The sequence below is a fragment of the Mycothermus thermophilus genome (assembly GCF_041956435.1).
Source record: "Mycothermus thermophilus strain CBS 625.91 unplaced genomic scaffold VTJ04scaffold_5, whole genome shotgun sequence".
Classification (NCBI taxonomy): domain Eukaryota; kingdom Fungi; phylum Ascomycota; class Sordariomycetes; order Sordariales; family Chaetomiaceae; genus Mycothermus; species Mycothermus thermophilus.
The window spans coordinates 373,373-393,818 of NW_027191431.1; the positions used below are offsets into that span (position 1 = coordinate 373,373).

The window sequence follows — 20,446 nt, forward strand, 5'->3', positions numbered from 1 at the left end:
ATGCTTCTCGATTTCAGATCTTAACCCCTGGTCATCTGTGATGAGCTTATGGAATGTAACGGCTATCCCTTGAAGGAATCCAACCTGTGGCTGTGCCGCAGGGCTGAATGCGTGAATGCGCGATTCCAGGTTGCGCAAATCGCTTCGGCCGCGTCATCTGGTTTCCAACGATACCGCGACTGTTGGTGAGATTGACAATCAAGTCAGCCAGACCTGGTACTCGGGGCCCGATCCCGAGTTGTCCAGCCGCACCGGCCACAATTGACTCGGCTCCGGGTTGAACCCACTGGATCCGGGTGGAATAGGACCCACTTGGCCTCCGCCCGGGCGGTTGCGTGAGCCACAGCCTCGGGGGCCCGGCTGGATTCCGCAGCGCCCAGACCGATGGGCGCCAAGAATTGTGCCTGTTCCGATAAGATAAACTTTTTTTCCTTCCCATCTCAACTCCAATTGCTTCTTCCCACTTCCTACTGCCACTTCCACTTCATTTGGTTCGACCACGACGTCACCATGGCAAAGAACAGGAAATCAAAACGCCAATTAGTCCGAGACGAGAAACGCGCCAGAAAGCGCGGTCGCGAACTTGCCGAACAGGAGGAACGCTCCTCGAAACGCCAACGTCGCGATGCCGAGGCCAAGCAAAACGACAACAATCCCGACGACAATGAACTTTTCACCCTCGACACCGATGGCGATCCCAGCCTTGTCGCCGGACAGTTTCAGCAGGAGTTCTTTGGCATGCTCGACGACAAAGAACAGGAATACTTCCGCCACGCCGACGAGATGCTAGAGCTCAACGACTTCCCTACCCCCGAAGACCGCAGCCTCTTCCTCAACAACGTCTACCGCGAAGCCCGCGGCAAGGAGCTCAAGCTCGCCAGCAGCCAGTCGTGTTCGCGTCTTATGGAGCGTCTGATCTTGTTGTCGACGGCCCGGCAGAAGAAGCGCCTGTTCGCCGCCTTTGCCGGACATTTCATGAGCCTCATCACACACCGATTTGCGAGTCACTGCTGCGAAAAGTTGTTTTTGTTGAGCGCCCCGGTTGTTACGGAGGAGCTGAGCGGCAAGGTTGAGGAGGCAGATCCTGAGGAAGAAGAGGAGGAATCCCCCGAAGTGGTCGAGAGCCTCAAGACTTCCATGGAGGATTTGTTCTTGATGACACTGGACGAGCTCGAGGCGCACCTGTCGTTCCTCCTGTCCCACCGCTACGGTTCACATGCCCTACGCGTTCTTCTGGTTGTGTTATCAGGGCGGCCTCTTAACCAGGCTGGTACAAAGTCACTGCTCCAAGGCAAGGGCAAGGAACACGTCACTGTCGAAGGTGCGTCTCTTGCTTCCGTGCTCGGCTCCGAGCCCAGGCCTGTGCCCTCGTCGTTCTCAATGGCCATCTCCAAGATCATTACGGATTCCACCGCCCACCTCGACTCGACAGCATTGCGAGTGCTCGCCAAACATCCGACCGGCAACCCCACGCTCCAGCTCCTTCTCGAGCTTGAGTTGGACAAGGCAGCCGAGACCAAGAAGGCGGCCAAGAATGAAGGAGACGAACAGGCTGGCATTTCGGGCCCGACCCTCCTGGAGAGGCTAGTCCCGGACGCTCCGGGATCGTTTGCGGACGAGAAGTCTGCGGCTTCCGAGTTCGTCAACAGCATGACTTACGATCCTGTTGGGTCACGGCTTCTCGAAACGTTGATCACCAAGTGTCCTGGCAAGGTCTTTAAGGGCCTCCATTCTCACATCTTCGGCCCGCGCATACAGAGTTTCCTCCGCAACGATATTGCCTCGTACCCAGCGATCCGGGTTCTGAACCGTCTCAGCAAGGCCGACCTCACTGCTGCGGTTGTAAAGACTCTTCCCGAGATTAAGTCTTTAGTGCAGAAGGGCCGGCTGAACGTGGTCAAGGCGTTCTTTGAGCGATGCCATGTGCGGGGTCTCGGGGCCGAGATCCAGGTTTTGCTTCAGACCCTCACTGGAGCCTGCGGCACCAACTGGAAGCATATCGTCCCGAAGCTCTGTCTTCTCGACGAAAAGGAGTCCAAGGAGTCCAAGGACGAGGGCTTCCAGCCCGACGCGAAAAATAAGTCGGCGTTGATCAGTCACGGCAGCCAGATCGTCACGACCCTCCTGGAGATCCCCGGTCCCCCCTCCAAGGCAATCCAGACCTCACTCAACGCTCTCTCCCCTGACCAACTCCTACACCTCGCCACCTCCTCGGCGCCTACCGCGGCCATCATATCCCGCGCCCTCAGCGTCCCCGCGCAGGTTCCGCATTTCCACAAACTCCTGGTCGCCGCACTCCTCCCCAACATTGTCGAGATTGCCATCTCCCCTCACGGAAGCGGCATCGTTAACGCCATCATCGAAATTCCCTCGCGGGCGTCTGAGAATGAAAAGGACGAGAACGGAGGCTCGCCGCCTGTCGTGCCCTTCCACCAGAAGGAGAACATCATGGCGCAACTGGAGCGGAGCGAGAAAGAGCTCCGCGACACCTGGCTCGGCCGGAACGTGTGGCGGTCGTGGAGGGGAGATATGTGGAGGAGTCGGCGGCACGATTGGGTGAGATGGGCCAAGGAGGTGGATCCGGAGGACGCGAGGGTTGCGGCTGTGCCGAAGCCGAAGGTAGAGGAGGAGAAGGGCAAGAAGGGGAAGGTGGATGGAAAGAAGGAGGTGAAGCCTGGCAAAGGGAAGGAAGCGAAGGATCAGATGGAGGGTAAAGGCAAGAAGGATCAGAAGGATCAACCAGCCAAGAACGTGGGGAAGCCGGCTCTCAAGGGCAAGGCAGATGGAGATACAAATGGTCAAGAGAAGAAGAAGGACAAGCAGAAGGCTAAGGATGCTTCCATGGCCATGACTAACGGCCAGGAGGAGAAGGGGAAGAAGGCTTCCAAGGCCGAGAGCATCAACGACGCACCGGCCAACGGCGAAGACAAGGGGGAGAAGAAGCGGAAGAAAAAGAAGGACAAGAAGAAGGAGGAAGTAACTGCTTGAATGGCAGTAGGGATGGTATGATACCCATAGCAGGCGATGGCATTGCCGATGAGGATGGTTAAAGTTGAGGATGGCTTACGTCCACTAGGGCTGACTGCTATATTGCTACTAACTAACGTTGTATCCATGGTGATGGGTCACCTCATGATCTTGTCGTCTGATCCCCTACAAGCCTTCGGAATGACCGACTTTAAAGGAATGTGACGATGCTCGTAACGGTAAGGTGACCCCCACAGCGTAATATTACGTAGCACCACGGCGCCGTCACTTCGACCCTGGCTTGCAGCGGGCGGTCTGCAGGCGCTTGCAGATGGTGTCCCGGTAGCCAAAGATTCCTGGTTCGGTCCGCCAACCACGCGATTTCAGCCGTGCGCGCGACGATCTCAAAAACATTTTTTTTTATTCTCTCACATCGATCGATTCCTGCATCCTCTCATCGAGGATTTTTCTTGCATTTTTTTGCATTGTCTTTGCCCCATTTCCCCCCTTTCCCTCGGGGCAAGCGACGTTAACGTTGCGTCGCATTGACATTTTGCGCTTGCAATTTGCGCGCCGCCAAAAGGTCGGCTACAGCAACCAGCCGCAACAAGTTCCCGGGCTCCACCGGCCCAAGCGCTCGGTTCGACAACCGCCAGCCAGCCTCCCTCGAGAATCGATCCAGGCGGTCGACAAAACTTACAGCAATTCCAATTCCTTTTTGCTCGAATCACGCGCGCTTTCAACGCCAGCGTGTTTGCTCGCCTCAACACGCCGACCGGCCCGGGCTCGGTCGATTCGTGCCATCGTCAATCTACCTTACCTACCTAGCTGACCTACGGGACCTACACACCCCCGGCCGAACACACAAGACACACACAAGACAACCGAAACAAACAACCAAAACAAACAATGAAAGGCCACACTCCCTCCTCCTCTACCGACGCCGCCGCCACCGCGGCGGCTACCGACCCGATCCACATCTCCATCACCCTCTGCGGCGACGGCGGGTGCGGTAAATCCAGCATCACCATGCGGCTGGTGGCCAACCGCTTCCTGGACTCGTACGACCCGACCATCGAGGACAACTTCCGCATCTCGCGGCGCGTGGACGGTGTCCCCTACCTGTTGACGCTGACCGACACGGCCGGGCAGGAAGAGTACCGCGGGATGTGGGCGTCGTCGAACCTCGCGGCGGACGCGTTCCTGATGGTGTACGATATTACGAACAAAGACAGCCTGGACGCGCTCGAGTATTTTAACGAGCTGATTGATATGGAGCGGGAGGCGCGCGAGGAGAATTTGGCGCGCGCGAGGCGGGCGGGGTTGCCGTTGGATTTGGCGTCGGGGTATTATTCGTCTTCGATGAGCGCGGGGGGGAATGGGAACCGGGTCGTGCCCCCCGTCAAGGTGGTCGCGGGGAATAAGGTGGATTTGCAGGAGTCGCGGCAGGTGCCGGCCGCGATGGGGTTGGAGTGGGCGCGCAAGCGCGGGTGCGGGTTCATGGAGACCAGCGCGAGGATGGAGGTGAATATTGAGGAGACGTTTGCGCTGATTGTGAGGAGGGTTATGGAGGCGAGGAGGGAGGTGGAGTTGGGAGATCAGAGGGGGGAGAGGATAGCTGGTGGTGAGCAGGGGAGTGGGAAAGGTAAGGGGAAGAAGAAGGAGCAGGTTCAGAGTCAGGTTGGGCCGGCAGATGGGGGTGGTGGTGGGGATGAGAAGAAGGGGTTGAAGGCCTCGGGAGGAAGTTTCTGGAGGCGGTTGAGGTGTTGGTAGGGACGGGTTCGCGGGGAGGAAGAGTTTGCAGTGGGATGGTTGTGAATGAGTGAGGGATGGGATGGCTGGGTTGGGTTGGGTTGGCGGTATTTTTGAGTCGGACGGGAACGGGAAACTCGGGCTGGTTGGCGGTTGGTTTGCGTCGGCTGGAGCAAGGTCTGGTGGGTGGTTGGATGGCGGTCGTCTTGTGTTGGGAGAGCGAGAGATACCACGGGTTGCTTTGGGCGTTGACGTCGGGCGTCGGTCTTGTCTGCTGGATGTGGACGGCACGGGTTTGTGTCCTGCGTTTGGCTGGGGATCTTAATAGTACATACCTTATATATCTACCGTAATAATATTGACTGGTGACGATGATGATGGACATCTTTCCCGCATGTCGAGTAATGTAGATGTGTGTGTGGATGCTGTCTTCTCAGATTCAAATACCTGCCTAGCACTGGCGTGTGGACATAAATGGGATTTGATGAGCAAGACAGAAGAGGACACAAGTTGGTTTCACGACATCAATGGCTGATCTTCTAGAGGTCCCACTAATCCAGAAAGAATTGTTCGAAGAATGTTCCAAGTTTCTGGCAGCAGTGGAGCTGGGTTCCGGGGCGGGCCCGGCCCCAGAACGGAGCTCGCAGCACGGTACCCGCTTTTCCTTTCCTGTCGGCCCGCCGCCGGCCGATCCGGAGTCAAAGTTTCACGGCTGGGCGTTTCATCCTCCCGGGCCCGCTTTTTTCACATGGTGCTCTCAGTTTCCTCATCCATTGCGCCATCTCACACCCCGCATCCTGACTTGCGGACAGCTGGGAGCCGCCAATTTCACTCATTGACATCAATTACACCATTTCGAAAGCATGACGGGCACAAAACAGCTCAACAGGGCCGATCAGGCCGATGATGTGAGGCCGACCCAGCTCTGATTTGTGATCTTGGTACTATAACCGACAGGCCAGCCTTGTAACTGACTCATCCCCTTGCGCAGTTAATAACGGCCGTCAAACAGCTGATTATCCCATTCATCCGGGAGGCTGACAATGCTGTTCCATCTCGTGCCGCAGGGACATTGCTTCCTGGTGCCAATGGTGCTGTCAAAAACGCGCTCGTGGACTCCCTCTCCCCTGAGGACTTGACGCAACGGCTGGCATTCAACCTTCCCGAGGGCGAGGGTCTTGGTAGGGAAGGTCTTCTCGAGATCATCGCCAAGGTCCTCAGGTACAGCGTCAACACATGGGATCAGGGATTTTTGGATAAGCTGTACAGCTCCAACACGCCAGCCGGGTTGGCGAGCGATCTCGTCCTGTCGACGCTGAACACAAACTCTCATGTCTACCAAGTCTCACCTGTATTGACCGTCGTTGAGAAGGAAACGGCGCGTTCCCTCGCGAGACTTTTTGGCTTCAATGGCCCCCGCGCCGGCGGCTTCACCTGCCCCGGAGGCTCCGGCTCCAACCTGACCTCCCTCGTCATCGCTCGGAACTATTTGTTCCCAGCCTGCAAAACGGGCGGCAACGCCGCTGCCCCGAGCCCCTTCGTCCTCTTCACCAGCGCACACGGCCACTACTCGGTCGAGAAGGCTGCCACGATCTGCGGCATGGGTTCCTCCGCTGTCTGGACTGTGCCGGTGGACGCCCAGGGGCGGATGGATCCCGCCGCGCTCCGGACGCTCGTCGAACGCGCACGCGCCGAGGGCCGCACGCCTCTGTACGTCAACGCGACGGCGGGCACGACCGTCCTCGGCTCGTACGACCCGATCGAGGAGATCGCCGCCGTGTGCCGCGAGTACAACCTCTGGCTGCACGTCGACGCCAGCTGGGGCGGGCCGGCCATCTTCTCCCGCCACCATCGCCACAAACTTGCCGGCGCGCACCTCGCAAACTCGCTCACCGTCAATCCGCACAAGATGATGAACGTGCCGGTCACTTGCTCGTTTCTCCTCGGCCCGGACACCGCCGTCTTCCATCGCGCCAACACCCTCCCTGCGGGGTATCTCTTCCACGGAACACCAGACGCCGCCGCCGCCGAGAGCTCGCCGTCCCTGAACAGCGACGGCTTGGAAAGCTCTGAAATCCCCGAGGTCTGGGACCTCGCGGACCTGACCCTCCAGTGCGGCCGCCGCGCCGACAGCCTCAAGCTCGCGCTGGCGTGGGTGTACTACGGCGCGGCGGGCTTCGAGCGGCAGATTGACGGGGCGTTCGACACGGCCGCGTACCTGGCGTCGCTGGTCGCTGAACACCCAGACCTGACTCTCGTGTCGTCCAACCCGCCGCCTTGCTTGCAGGTGTGCTTCTACTACACCCCCGGCGGCAGGCTGGCGGAGGATGTTGAGGTGAATACCAACCGCACGAAGCAGGTTGTTCGCGGGTTGATTGATAGGGGGTATATGGTGGATTACGCGCCGGGGGAGAAGGGCAGCTTTTTCCGCGTGGTGGTTAATTGCCAGACGTTGAAGGGGACAGTGGAGGGGTTGGTGAAGGCGGTGGTGGAGGTGGGGAAGCAAGTGGTGGCTTAGAGAGTTAGAGTGGGTAGGGACGTTAAGGAGTTTCGGATGAGGCGCCTGCGTTAGACTCGGTGGGCATTGGTTGGAAACGGTTCACCACGGTTTTGGAGGCATTGTTCAACACGGCTGATGTTCAACACTGACGGGAAACATTGCTCAGGAGAGGGCGTTGTCAAGGGTTTGGATAATCAGGGATAGATGTTCAACACGGATGCTGGATAGGTAATCTTAAAGGGATATACAGAGAACTAGATCTCTTGACAATCAAAACTTCTGGACCGGACTGAAATATATTCATGAATTGGCCATCTCATGACTTCTCTGGAGCGGTTCAACGATGGAGCAATCATAACGTTTCTCATTACCAAGTAGATACCCATCATTCTCAAGCAACAGTATCCTCAACGCCACACTCCACACTGGCAAGGTATCCAATCCAAAACCCAATCTCAATCCAAACCACCAACTGGCCGGCTTACCTTCCTCTCCATCAACTTCCTCCACCAACCTCCTTGCCTCCCGTAATCCCTCTTCCTTCTCCCATCATCCTTCAGGTCGGTACCACCTCAAGGCTTCTTCCGCGCATCATCACCACCCAACAACTCCTCCTCCCCATCAACAATCTCCGTCTTCCAACTCGCCTTCCGCGTCACCTGGTCCACCACTTCCACGACACCCTTCCCCGGGACGCTAGAAGCAGCAGCAACCACCTCCGGCGGCGGCGTCGCCGGGTTGGGAATCACGTTGGTGCGCATGGCCACGTTCCCGCCGCCGAGGACGACGCTTTTGGATCTGTCGAGTCCGGGTCCATGCTCTCCTTGGGGTTGAGTGGCGTCGGTGGTGGTGGTTGTTGGGTTGTTGGTGGTGGACGGGGGTTCGGAAGAGTCGCCGCCGCCCCAGAATTCGGCGTCGAGGGCCCGGTCGATTTGCTTGCGCAGGTCGGCGGGGGAGATAGCTTCGGGGTCGTCGGGGTTGGGGTTGGTGGGGTTGATGATGGGTGAGGGGGCGAGTTTTTCGGAAGGGGACGGGGGGATGACAACAGTGGTAGGTGGAGGGGGCATGGAGGAGGTTAGGGAGGGGGTGATCAACGTGGTGGATGATGGTTGCTGCTGCTGCTGCTGCGGAGGTGAGGTCGGCGGGATGATGTGTGGTGTGGACAAACGCTTGGTTTGGGACTCGTACGAGCGGTAGTTGTCGCGGTAGACGTTGTATGGCGGGTAAGGGACCGTGTATTCGGGCCCGGGGTCGTAGTAGTCGGAGTAGGAGAGGCGGGTGGTGGTGGAGGCGGTGATGATGGGTTTGGTCGAGGCGGTGGATGCGCGGTGGCCCAGCTCGACGCCGCCGTGCGCGCGGGCGGAGGCGAGTTGGTACTCTTCGAATTTGAGGTTCTTGCGGTAGACGTAGATGGAGTAGCCGAAGCCGATGAGGACGGCGGCGCTGGGGAGGGGGTTAGGAGATGTTGAGAACTGGGAGTGGGTGGGGACTTACAGCAAGCCTACGTCCAGAGACAGGCCAATGGTGGGATAATCTCCGTCAATGCCTTGGATGTAAGCGGCGCAGTCGAGGGCCAGGACCGCAAGGCCAAGCGTTAACTTGATAACATGGCTGCAGACCATTAGGAAGGGTGTGAGCCGCTCCGTGGCCAGGCGGGCAACCTCAATCATGTTGAGAACGAGGGCCACCAGGTTACAAGCCACGTTGGAGGCTTCCCAGCTGTGTGTATGGACGGTGGTTAGCACATTTCATGCTGATTGTGATGGGTAAGACTGAAAGGTGGTTGATATGGTGCTGAGTCGACAGCTGTGTTGGTGGGTTGCCGAGACTCAAGTCAAGATTCCGTCGAGACTCAACAACCCCGTTGAGTCTCAGCAACTCACCAACAACCCATTCAGGCTAAACAGCCCCAAACAACACCAAACACATGAAATCGACCAAACACCTACACGAGCTCCACGGTGGGCGGTCTCCCCCTCCTCTTCTCCTCAGAATAATGATCAAACGTCTCCGCCAAACGATAGGCAAACAACCCCATGAGACATAGCAACACGGCGATCTGGAAGGTCCAGAGCGGAATCAAAAGCCTCTTGCGCCAGCCGGCGCGGGCGTACAAGACCTGGTCAAAGTCCAGACCCATTGTTTCCGACAGCAATCAAGTTTTGTTTTTTGCAGGCGGGGAGATGTGGCGGAGGGGATCTGCTGCTCAGGTCGGTTGATGCGGTGTGGTGCATCATGCACTTTGGGTCTTGCGCCTGGTCGGGACTGATGAGGTCGGGTGGTTGTCGAGACCCGGGGATCTGGTTTGGGCCCGACGATGACGGGACCTCCGAGACGGAATATATCGCCGTGCGGTCCGGAATAGGGACAAAAGGAAAGAGAAAAGAAAATGGTTTCACAAACGGGCCGCAACGGCTTCAAATGTGCTGTGTTCTTGGTGTTCAGCCCCTCTCTCAGCCCCAACCAGGCTCGCAAGGCTCAGCCTCGATGTTTTTCTGGGCATCAGTTTGTCTTTGCCGGTTTGGGAAGTGGAGCGTTGGGCTGAACTGCCCAAGGCGTTGATGCTGCTGCTGCTGGGTTTGGTTTGCTCTGCGACAGGCGGGGCAATGTCCCTCTTGTGCTCAAGTCAGAGTCAGGGTTGGAGATCAAGTCAGATAATGCACATTCATCATTATCAATCACATAAAGCATTCAGCAATGGTACGAGTTGTTGGTGTTTGCCCAAAAAAGCGACGGTAATCCCGTCGATGAAAGAATATATTGTTCTTTAGAAAGCCAAAAACCCAAGTCCGTTTGAAAGTCCAAAATGACAGAAAATGACGCCGCGATCCCCCTGCCCAAATTATCGTTTTGTCCCAATCCCACCGCCGTTGGGCTTCCGTCGTGGTGGTCGCCGGGATTTGTTCTAGGATGGTTTCCAGAGATGTGGAACATCATTGTCGTGGTCGACTCGGGGTGGTAGGGTCATTTAGACCAGCCGTCCCCGGCGCTGGAGATCGGCAACCTTGACGGCGTCGAAGGGAATAGGACCGCTGCCGTCCGACATGGCCGGAGCGGCGACATCCATCGTCACAATGTTCTGGCGCTTGACATGGGCTGGGAGGGATGTGTCAGCTGGGTTAAAACCACCAAGGTTAGCCATAGTCAACTCACCATTCCCATGGTCCGTCGGGTAAGCAACGGCAGCAGCGACGAGTGCGAAGAGAGTGGCAATGGTGAGCTTCATTTTGGCGGATTAGGGTGTAAGACTCCCAGAGAACAATCGAAAGAGCGAGTGAGAGAAGCGAAGGTCGGCCGGCGACGAGACGTGAAGCAAAAGTACAGGGCAAAAGAAGGTCTGAGCTAAGGGGAAAATGAGAAAGACGGAACGAGAGAGAGATCGCTGGGAGATGTATTTGTACCTCGCTCTGTTTACTTCATGACTGGCTCGCCAGCTGGTTGACAGCCTCCATGTTTCAGGAGCATCTAGGAAGTTGATCCCCGAGGCTGATGCATCTCCTGGCGGTTCAGGACCACAGCGTTTCCAAAGCCAGGCCTTCCGTTGAACGAACCAACCAAGATGATGCCTGTTGGTCGACTTCCGTTTCCATCACACTCTTACACTTGGGATTCTCGAGGATTGCTGCACAAGAGTCCAGATCGCGAGCCTCCATCCCCCACTGGTATCCACCTGAGACGCTGAGGGTCGACGCGCGGCCACTGTCAGCGCCTAAAAGATGCGACGCTGGAACTGTCAAACAGTGGGAGTGGTGGTCTGGATTGTTCTGCGAGCAGAGCCAAGAAGCAGAAAGCTTTGTGGGACAGGGGTGTGAAACCGGCAGGGCGGAGGTTGCATGGCCAAAACGGCGTGCCGAGAGTTTACAGGCCATCGGGAAGTGCCATTCCGGATCAGAGAGTGTCAGAGATTTGGGGCCGGGCCTTCATGTTGCAAGGAAGGAAACCTTGTTTTTGCGTGTCATGAAACGGGGATTTGCCATGGACGGTTGTGATGGGATTTTGAAAAGGGGGATTTTGGGAGTGTGAGGATTGAGCAGCCAAGCATCCTGTAATCATCTCATCCCGCATTGAAGTGTTGTGCAGAGCTTGTGTGTTCATCTATCATCTCATCTTGAATTCGGCCATCATTGTGAGAAAGTGTAAGAAAAATAAATGATTTTGGGCCTGATTCCAATCAAAATCGCATCTCCGATCTAGAACTCATTGGAGCCGATGGAACGGTGGCGGAAACGAAACGAGGAACTCCCGGCCTGGGACCCAGGCACTGTTCACAGGGCTGGCGCTAGGCAAGTAAAAGTTGGGGAAGCGAGTCGCCAGAAAAGGGAAAGACATGTAACACTTGATGATTCCCGCGAAATTTACGGAGGTGAGAAAAATGAAATGTTCCCAGAATATTTACACCCTTACAAGGCGGGTTCATTCCATCGTTAATACTGGACATTTGGTGTTTGAACATCAATCCGAGTATGATGTTCTCGACCTCATGTCTGAGTCCCATTGGGTTTACAGCCCTAATCGTAACTAAGATCGCGAACGAAGTACATCGTAAAGAGGAAAATGACAACCAGAGTGAAGCTAATCTTGAGTCACCACCATGCTCCATCCCCAGAAAAATACTGTCACTTTCCGAAAGCTCAGCAGAGAGGATCCCCTAGCTGGGTTTAACTAATAGCACCTCGAGTTATCCATCCTGTTGGAGAAAGGAATCTCTGTCAGTCGCCTGATTGCGCTAAGAATTGCAAGACACTGAAAACTTACTCGGGACAAAGATTCGCCAAGCAACGACTGAAACACTCGAAGGTACGGATACTGCAGTTTCCGCACCTCTGTCTGCAGTCGTAGAGGCAGCCCGCGCTGGAACCGGAGATAAGGCTAGCGGCAACGACGAGGACCAGAGAGAGCTTCATGGTTGTTGTTGGAATTGAGATAATGGTACGAGCCCTGAGTCGCAGCGGGAGAATTCAAAGGATGATTTTGCGTCGAGAGTAAGGTGTTGGAGTTGTTGCCAGAATTTAGAGAGAAGGGATGGAGAGAACTCACAACTTTATACTTAACGGTAACAACATTTCTTACTATCACTCTCCTGAAGAGAATATCCTTATCAATCTCTTCAGTAGTCACAAGAGCAAGTTGGTTGTTTAGCGCGGAGAAACTAGGTAGTATCCAAAGCATCTAGGGTAGTAAGCTGATAATATATTAATTTAGACTTTGTTGTACAATAGGCTAACTTTATTAAAAGACAATTGACTTGAGACTTTGAGTGGACTCAGTTGATACCAATCATGACGAAGTCCTTGTGTTACTCTCGGCCAAATTATGCCATAGGAACAGATCAACCCTTTGCCTTCCCGACCCTATCTATAGGGGTCCTACAGACTTAGTCCGTTATTTGGTTTGCTCTGAGTATTTCTGTGACAAATCCTTTGAATCTTTCGTGAACCACTTCATTAAAGGCCAGACCTATTCATGCCTCTATCTTCCGTCCTCTCATATACAACCACCCAATTCTGTTCCCTCGGGCCCAAGCTTATATTGTTTACTCGGTCCTTTGTCTCTCTTTGGTCTGGCAGCTGACGCGTTCTCAGAAATTGCTTTTCTCTTTCCAAATTGCCAGTTCCCAACAGTCTACGGAGTGCCAATAATTAGAGTTCACGGGGCAGACTACAATTCATCCAGTGATTAATTAGGGGAACTGTCTCAAGTCAAGAGGTTGTTTCAAAAGTAGAACCGGGACAAAACCTCACAACTTTTGTGAAGGTCTGTGGTCGAAGGGACTGGAGGTGAGTAAAATCATTGACCAAGGCTACGACAAACTGCCAGCCTGAGATTTTCACACAGAGTTGGGAGAGACTTCCTGTCCCTGAGCTCAACTCGGACCGCACGGGCGGATGACCCGAGAGAAGTGGGCCCGGGCTTGGTGCCTTTCAGCTGACAAGCGGGGCTTTCACCGGCCCCGCCTTGTCCCGCCGGCTGAACCCCGCAGCCCGCCGGGTCAAGATGCAGGTCCAGTGACGGGACTTGATGACCAGCCCCGCACATGACGGGCTGATGACTGCATCTCCCCGCTCTGCTGTCCTCTTCTCCAACCTTCTGCGCCTTCTTCCAGTCCCTCCTTCTCCCCTCTCCCTCCAGCCAACTCGACAAGTTGGACGTCTCACCAACGGGTTGGCTTGAGTCGGTCGCTTGCTTCGTTCCGTCAAGCCAAAGAAAAAGATCCCAACATCAACCAAACTTCCGTCAACCCATCTTCAACGTCACAGCCAAGCGACCAGACCAAGTCACCCCACGCTCCTTCCGAACAACCACCACCATGGCCAGCACCGCACACTGCCTTGTCTGCTTCGAGGCTCTAGCCGCCAACTACGACAACCGCCGGCCCTTGACCCTGTCCGAGGTACAAAAGTGGTGGGTCAAATACCAGCAGCAGACCTCCGAACCCAAACGCCTCCCGGCCCTCCAACGCGTCACCGATGAGGAACAGTCCTCGTCTTCAGGGAGCAGCACCGTCTCCTCCGCCTCCGCCAGCACCCTCTCCCTGGGCACCACCACGCCCGTCACCTCCGAGTCCGAGTCCGAGGACGCCGCCGCCGCCTCCGCCCAAGAAGACGAAGTCATTGACGGGGAATACCCGCTCTTCGTGACCTGGAACAAGCCCGCCTCGCGCTACCCGCTGCGCGGCTGCATCGGCACCTTCGAGGCGCAAGACCTCGCCCAGGGCCTGCCCGAGTACGCGCTCATCTCGGCGCTGCAGGACACGCGGTTCCGGCCCATCGCGCGCAGCGAGCTGCCCTCGCTCGAGGTGGCGGTGACGCTGCTGACGGATTTCGAGGAGGCCGCGGACGCGTTTGATTGGGAGCTGGGCAAGCACGGCCTGCGCATCGCGTTCCGCGAGGGCGGGAGGAGGTACGGCGCGACGTATCTGCCGGACGTGGCGACGGAGCAGGGGTGGACCAAGGAGGAGACGCTGGTCAGCTTGATGCGCAAGGCCGGGTGGGATGGGCCGAGGGATCGGTGGAGGGAGGTCAAGCTTGATGTGGTCAGGTATCAGGGGAAGAAGGCGAAATTGGGGTATGCGGAGTTTAAGAAGTGGAGGGATTGGGTGGATGCGCAGAAGAAGTGAGAGGGGACGGGGATAGATGGATGGCGTTGGTTTGGGATTGGGGAATACAGGACCAGTACAGTGGGTGGATGGATGGGCGGTAGGTAATGGACAGGTTAAGGAGGTTATGGATCAGGACCAGGACGGACGGATGGGAATGGGTTTCTCTCGGTTACACCTCTCTTGTTGACATCTCCAGACCTCGACTTGTAATGAACTGTGCGTTTCGGAACACCAAAACAACATTACGCTTAACATCTACAAGCAAAGATCCCCAAATCTCAACCAACCATCGCTCCTAAACTCCCAATATCGCCTTCACCTCCCCATTCGGCTCATTAACCCTGCTCTTTGTCCCAACCATCCGAGGTGCCTCTACCCGGGCCTATCCACTAGCGTCCGTCCGTTCCTCACCAACTACCAGAGCCGGATCTTGGACATCGCCAGGTGTGGCGGGCGTTTTCTTGGTGCACTCCTTGGCCTTATGTCCTTCCTCATGGAAGCTGTGGCAGACGATCTTTGTGCAGTCCTTGTTCTTGTGATCCTCAGATCCGCAATGCTTACACCTGACGACAACGGGTCTCGAGCAGATGTTGGCGCTGTGGCCCAGAGCGTCGCAGTTGAGACAACGCAGCGGCCGAGGACAGTCTCGCTCTTGATGCCGTCTTTTGTTGCAGTTGCGGCAGACCTTGGTGCCGCCACGCTTGGGACGCGCCTTGCCGCCGCGTTTGGTGGTCACCACGCCGCCGTGCTCCGCGACGTCTTGGTAGAGCTTGGCCAACAGTCGCCAGTCCTCGTCGGAATCCGCCTTGCTGTTTCGCTCGCGAGAACAGTGGATGAAGATGCCGCGGCTCATCACAATGATCTCCCCGTACCTTGCCCGCGTCGTAGCAACGGACACTCGTCCCTTGTTGGCCGCGAAGCCGGGGTCGTCGTTGCGAACGAAGTCGACGATGACAAGATCAGCAGAATCGCCATGGAACGTACCGACTGTGCCGACCCGGATACGGAAGCCCTGCTCATGGGGAAAACGGCCTTGGCCTCTCAGGTCACTAAGTGCAGTCCTATAGCTGGACGCCTGTGCCGCGTTCATGCTGATGATCATGATGTCGAGGTTGCCAGCGTTGTCCTTGATGGTTGTGTCATTGACAGCCCGGACTACGATGTCGCCGACGGCTTTGACATGCGTGAGGTTCTGGTAGGAGGTCTCTGTCCGTTGGACTTCACACCCCTGACACTCGAGCAAAACACGGTTGCAATCCTCTGCGAGGTTCGGGCGCCAGCTGGCACAAGAACGTATGGAAGTTCTTTGCCTGATGAGAGACAGAGCGGTTAGTAGGTATCATATGCTTGTTGTAAACGCGCTGGGAGTTGATGAGAAGAACACTCACCCTCTCCCTGGCCAGTGTCATCTCAACCAAAAGATTGCCGTTGCTCCATGCAGTGACAAAACCCCGGATCCGTTTCCTATGGAATGGTTACGTCAGGGAGACCTCACCGCGTCTTACACTTTCAATCATGTCGGGCGTGACGCATCCATCCTTGATGATTTTATCGAGGCTCTCTCGAATCACCCGTGTCTCTCCTTCATCTGAGCGCGTCGACTCAGCATCAAGCATGAGGTTCCACAGAACATCGACGATGTTGTTGATGATCTGCTCCTTGAGATTACTTGACACGGCCATCTGGATGTCTGTTAGCGTCTAAGTTCTATAAATGACTTGAGTAAATAAAAAGAACTGGACTTGATGGAGAGTCTTATTTATTGATGAAGAATGTGATGAGTGAACTTGCCTTTCAGGTACCTTGCTCGTTGACAAACCGAGGATCGATGATTGGGAGATTTGTTGTGGTGGTGCGGTGGTCGGTCAGGTCTGGCACACATAGAGGGAAGATGAAATGTTGTAAAACCCGCTCGCTGCCCTGCATAACTGAGAAATTAGGTACTTAGGGATGCGAGTAGGAACCAAACGGTGCTCGCCCGTCGCCGGGGCCGGACGTCGGAAGTGGGGCCGTAAAACGGAGTTTGAATGTGGGGCGTTTCGGGCCCGCAGTTTGGCCAAGCCCCGACCTCCCTTCCGTCCCTTCAATCAGTCATTGAATGCCACGCACCGACGAGAAGAAGAACTTGCGAATCCATTCACTCCCGGATTATCGTTGTGCAGCGGCTGCTACTAAGGACTCGAGATTGTTTTCTTCATTCAATTGCTGGGCCACCAGCCCCATGCCGCACGAAACTGCCATGACGGACACAAATCAGATTTAGTTATCGGCCGATTGCCCTTCCCGAATGCCACGCGGAAACAAAAGGTCAAAGCTCAGGAGGTGAGTCCATCGCTGGAAATTGATCCGGTGTTTTCCTTGATTTCCCTCGACCACAAACTTTTACTTACTTCCCACCACTTCCAACCCCACCGTCTTTCGTTGTCTTCCATCTCCACAACAACCTTCCACCAAAGCTCAGCTTCCACAACAATTTTTACTTTCTCACATCGTAATCACTCATTTACCCCCTCAATGTGAGTATCAGTTTATCCCCTTACCCAAGATCATCGGCTTTTTACCCTCTCGTTTCTGCGTGCGACGCAAAACAACACGACCTCAACAATCGACTAGGAATAACCGTCTGGTCGGTCTGTCAATCACCCATGTGCCAACTATTCTGCCAGGAATATGATTTCACTTCTCCGGCAGAAATACAACTTCCATCCTATATCACCCGTCACTTGGATTCTCTGAATTGGCGACACGGCGACAGGAAACTCGGTCACCGACAAGGCGATTCTGACCGCAGCACTCGACTGGATGTCCAGGCCCGGGATGTCGGGTCCTTTTGAGGACTCGGCACCCGGGCCTGGGCCCTAGAAGGGGCAAGCGGGCGGCATTCCGATAAAAATGTCGGCGCTTTGATCATCAGACAAGCAAGTTAGACGCCACGCAGATACGGTGCGACAGATTTCGCTAACGAGTATCAGCCGTTGAGGCCGGGTAAAGTCTCCGCGCGCCAGATGCGAGACGCTGGCATCGAACCGAATGTAGGTCCTATCCTTGTTTACTACTCTATTCTGTGCGTTCGGAGCCACTGACGAGAAGGGCAGCGACAAATTCCCCCCGCTTGTCATCATGCCAAGCAAACCTTGGGCAATAGGATAAAATTGCCCAGGTTACCGTGGGCCTTGGACAGCCAGAAGCACGGCGGGAAACAACACATGAAAAGTCATCTACTCTGGGCTCCCCGCAAGCCTTGGACATCCAAAATTGTGGGACGTCAGATCAAATGTAAGTGTCGACTATCCCGTCGCGCGAGACTTTTTGAATAATTACAGGCAACAGATTCCTTTCCAAGTCACCAGTCCACTCCATCACAGAAACGACCACATTCCGAAGAAATCGGCCTTGTCACCTCAGACAGTCATTTCTTCAGTCTTCCACCCAAAGGTTTCTCCCAGGTTTGTCCAGATTTTGCTCCAAGACCTCGAGGAGTCTGGACTAACAAACTTGGATTTTGACAGAATGGCACCAAGTCCGGATCTACCGCGCCATGTTCACTCTCAGGAAATCAACTTACAATTTCTCCAGCCCGCATCGCGATAGGAAAGTTCACTCGACCGCAAGGTAGAGGAGCTCTTTTCGACGTGATTACGGCAAGGATTCTCGTGAACCAACAACGGGAAATTTCATGAGCAGCGTTGGACGACCTGATGATATCGGGAACCTTAGACACCTTCCTCTGCGACTTCCCAGTCAACTGCGAGACCTGATTTACCGACTTCATTTTCCCGCTTTCTTCTTTTCTTCTTTTTGACCGACCACAACCCTACTTCACCTTTTCGTTTTTCGCATTCACGCGGCTCTCTTACCCACCGGAACAACATGAACTTTCCGCTCACCGATCTCAACCCACAAATCACCAACACTCTTCACCCATCATCAACCACTCTACCCTGATCGGCGACTTCTTCTCCGATCACCAACTCCCTCTTAACCACCTACCACGCCTCAATCGGCAACGCCCTTTTCTCGATCACCGACCTCACTTGTCCCACTGTCCTTCCGCCTGCATTGTCTTGTTGGCAAGGTACGACCTCAAAGCTCCGCAAGAATATTTCCTCACCCAAGCTAACAAGTCATTGGCAAGACAAAATGTCGCACGATCCATTCAGGACGAAGTCTCGCCTGTCGTTGACAGCAGCGAAGGTCCTGGGGAGGTTTCCGACGACGGCAAGATAACCGGCGGTCTGACCAAGGACGGCGAGGTGTACCAGCTCATTGCCCTCGCCAGCGGTTACCGTGAGAGGCCCAAGATCAAGCGATGCGCTCGCTGCAAGAGCATCCGACACGAGGAGAAAAATTGCCTGGTCAATCTCAACTCCGTCGTCTGCTGGAGCTGTTCGAAGCGCGGGCATTTCGCGTGGGCCTGTCCCTGTGTACACTGCGGCAAGACTGGCCACGCCCGGACAGATGCAAGACTTGCTTCCACTGCAAGGAAAAGGTCATATCATGGACTATTGCCCCAAGATCGAGTGACGTGAATGCGGTAGGCTTGGGCATTCGGACAATATCTGCCCCATTTTGGGAGGGCCGAACATGCACAGGCTTATCCAGCACATCAATAGGCAGAGCAAGAAGATGGCAGCTGAGATCGCGGGAGGCTGCTGGAGAAGGAGAAGAGGGAGGAGAAGGAGGCGCAAGCGCGGGAGGCGAAGGAAGTGAAGGAGTGAGGCCACTCAGTTGGGAACGGTGATGGGGATGGGTGGTTCGGACGGCTGGGTACTCAGTGGCTCGGACTCAGCCACGTTCTTGGCAGACTCGAGTCACACATTGGGGTAGGGACGGAAGATGTTGGGCTCTAGGTGCATTCTTCAGGGCTAAGTTGGAGTGTTTGATGTATCGTAATCTGGTTTGTGTCCGTGGGAGGCATCTGAGGTGTTGAGGGCAAGCGGCACGTTGGTTTTCCCAGTTTTCCAACGCCATCACTCTCGGGCGACCGAATGGACCGCATAATGCATGTCCTCTTTCCTAATTCTCACAACTTGCTCCCGATCATCATCAATGGTTCCGAATCACCTTCAATTGGTCTTTGGCGGTCCAGCAACAAGGGTGTCAACATGCCGAAGTTTCCACAGCAACTCCCACGTGGCTGGATCGAGAAAGAAGTTCATGATTATGCTTCGGGGTAATTCCGCATATCTAAAAACGTTGAGGAAGTTACAGCAATCCTACCCCGATGATAATAACCGGCCGAATTGCTGTCCTGCGACTCCATTTTTTGGCCGTATCCGTACCTGCACGATCGCTGTCGACGAGAGATTTCAGTCGCGATCGCCAAGCAAAAGGGCGCCCTGACGTCATTTAATTGAGTCTTGGCGGTTACGTGCACGGGACGTCTCCACCAGGCCCAGGCTTGGCGTTCCCGATCGATGAACTCCAAGAAACTCGGAATTCTGAGGAGGTTAGTGATGAATTGAGCTTCAAAATACTCTGAAAGATATGTATGCTGACTCTCAATGAGACTTTCCAGGTCTAGTTTCATAAATATAGATCAGGTTTGTTTATTTTTATAAGTTCTGACAGAGACTCTGTTATTAGGCCCCGAATGACTTGACTTCGAACGACGTTTGGTTCATCCGTTCATCCCTTGAGCCCGTCATCCCAGGTTGTTCATTCTTTGAGTCGGAATAATCCCGTCGATCAGTTCATTGATTCAGTCAATTCAGTTTGACCGTTCCTATACGTGGTTGCATCTCAAGCCATCTCACCTCCACCCATTAGTTGTGAATCCCTCGGATTCGGGGTGGTGGTCATGCCCTGATGGAAAATTGTAGAACTCTTCCCTGATCGATGGTGACGTCATGCATAATCCGCGTCGCATCAACAATCCACACCCGGGCCAAGATCGGCACGAAACAGAGCAGACGATGAGCACCCGACCGTCGATGAGATGAACTCCATGACGTTTCGCCCCCTCAATGGGGGGCTCCGCTTTGTTGCTCCTTTGGGAGAACACGTAGCAAACCGATCGAGAAAAGAAAGAGATTTCATGTGGCGACCCCTGCCGCGTTGGACCGTGACGTTCTCCGGGAACATGGCCCGGGAATGGTCCCCGTTATGACGCGACTACGTGGCCCCGT

General features: G+C 55.2%; 8 protein-coding genes across 8 annotated transcripts; 4 read left to right on the forward strand and 4 right to left on the reverse strand.

Moving 5' to 3' along the window:
• Positions 1–510: 510 nt before the first annotated feature.
• VTJ04DRAFT_7163 (uncharacterized protein) lies at positions 511–2,988 on the forward strand (the record flags this gene model as incomplete). The annotated part of the gene is made up of 1 exon (XM_069365460.1): positions 511–2,988. The coding sequence occupies one exon, from the start codon at positions 511–513 to the stop codon at positions 2,986–2,988; it is 2,478 nt and encodes an 825-aa protein (XP_069216492.1).
• Positions 2,989–3,876: 888 nt separating this feature from the next.
• Positions 3,877–4,740, forward strand: VTJ04DRAFT_7164 (uncharacterized protein; the record flags this gene model as incomplete). The annotated part of the gene is made up of 1 exon (XM_069365461.1): positions 3,877–4,740. The coding sequence occupies one exon, from the start codon at positions 3,877–3,879 to the stop codon at positions 4,738–4,740; it is 864 nt and encodes a 287-aa protein (XP_069216493.1).
• An 842-nt stretch (positions 4,741–5,582) lies between these two features.
• VTJ04DRAFT_7165 (uncharacterized protein) lies at positions 5,583–7,237 on the forward strand (the record flags this gene model as incomplete). Its single annotated transcript, XM_069365462.1, has 2 exons — positions 5,583–5,627; positions 5,711–7,237. The coding sequence occupies 2 exons, from the start codon at positions 5,583–5,585 to the stop codon at positions 7,235–7,237; spliced, it is 1,572 nt and encodes a 523-aa protein (XP_069216494.1).
• Positions 7,238–7,791: 554 nt separating this feature from the next.
• Positions 7,792–9,359, reverse strand: VTJ04DRAFT_7166 (uncharacterized protein; the record flags this gene model as incomplete). Its single annotated transcript, XM_069365463.1, has 3 exons — positions 7,792–8,662; positions 8,714–8,938; positions 9,169–9,359. 3 exons carry the CDS (start codon positions 9,357–9,359, stop codon positions 7,792–7,794), a joined length of 1,287 nt encoding a protein of 428 aa, XP_069216495.1.
• Positions 9,360–10,187: 828 nt separating this feature from the next.
• Positions 10,188–10,445, reverse strand: VTJ04DRAFT_7167 (uncharacterized protein; the record flags this gene model as incomplete). The annotated part of the gene is made up of 2 exons (XM_069365464.1): positions 10,188–10,315; positions 10,373–10,445. 2 exons carry the CDS (start codon positions 10,443–10,445, stop codon positions 10,188–10,190), a joined length of 201 nt encoding a protein of 66 aa, XP_069216496.1.
• A 3,081-nt stretch (positions 10,446–13,526) lies between these two features.
• Positions 13,527–14,336, forward strand: VTJ04DRAFT_7168 (uncharacterized protein; the record flags this gene model as incomplete). Its single annotated transcript, XM_069365465.1, has 1 exon — positions 13,527–14,336. The coding sequence occupies one exon, from the start codon at positions 13,527–13,529 to the stop codon at positions 14,334–14,336; it is 810 nt and encodes a 269-aa protein (XP_069216497.1).
• Positions 14,337–14,700: 364 nt separating this feature from the next.
• On the reverse strand, positions 14,701–16,000 carry VTJ04DRAFT_7169 (uncharacterized protein; the record flags this gene model as incomplete). The annotated part of the gene is made up of 2 exons (XM_069365466.1): positions 14,701–15,578; positions 15,826–16,000. 2 exons carry the CDS (start codon positions 15,998–16,000, stop codon positions 14,701–14,703), a joined length of 1,053 nt encoding a protein of 350 aa, XP_069216498.1.
• Positions 16,001–18,442: 2,442 nt separating this feature from the next.
• VTJ04DRAFT_7170 (uncharacterized protein) lies at positions 18,443–18,721 on the reverse strand (the record flags this gene model as incomplete). The annotated part of the gene is made up of 1 exon (XM_069365468.1): positions 18,443–18,721. One exon carries the CDS (start codon positions 18,719–18,721, stop codon positions 18,443–18,445), a length of 279 nt encoding a protein of 92 aa, XP_069216499.1.
• Positions 18,722–20,446: the final 1,725 nt, after the last annotated feature.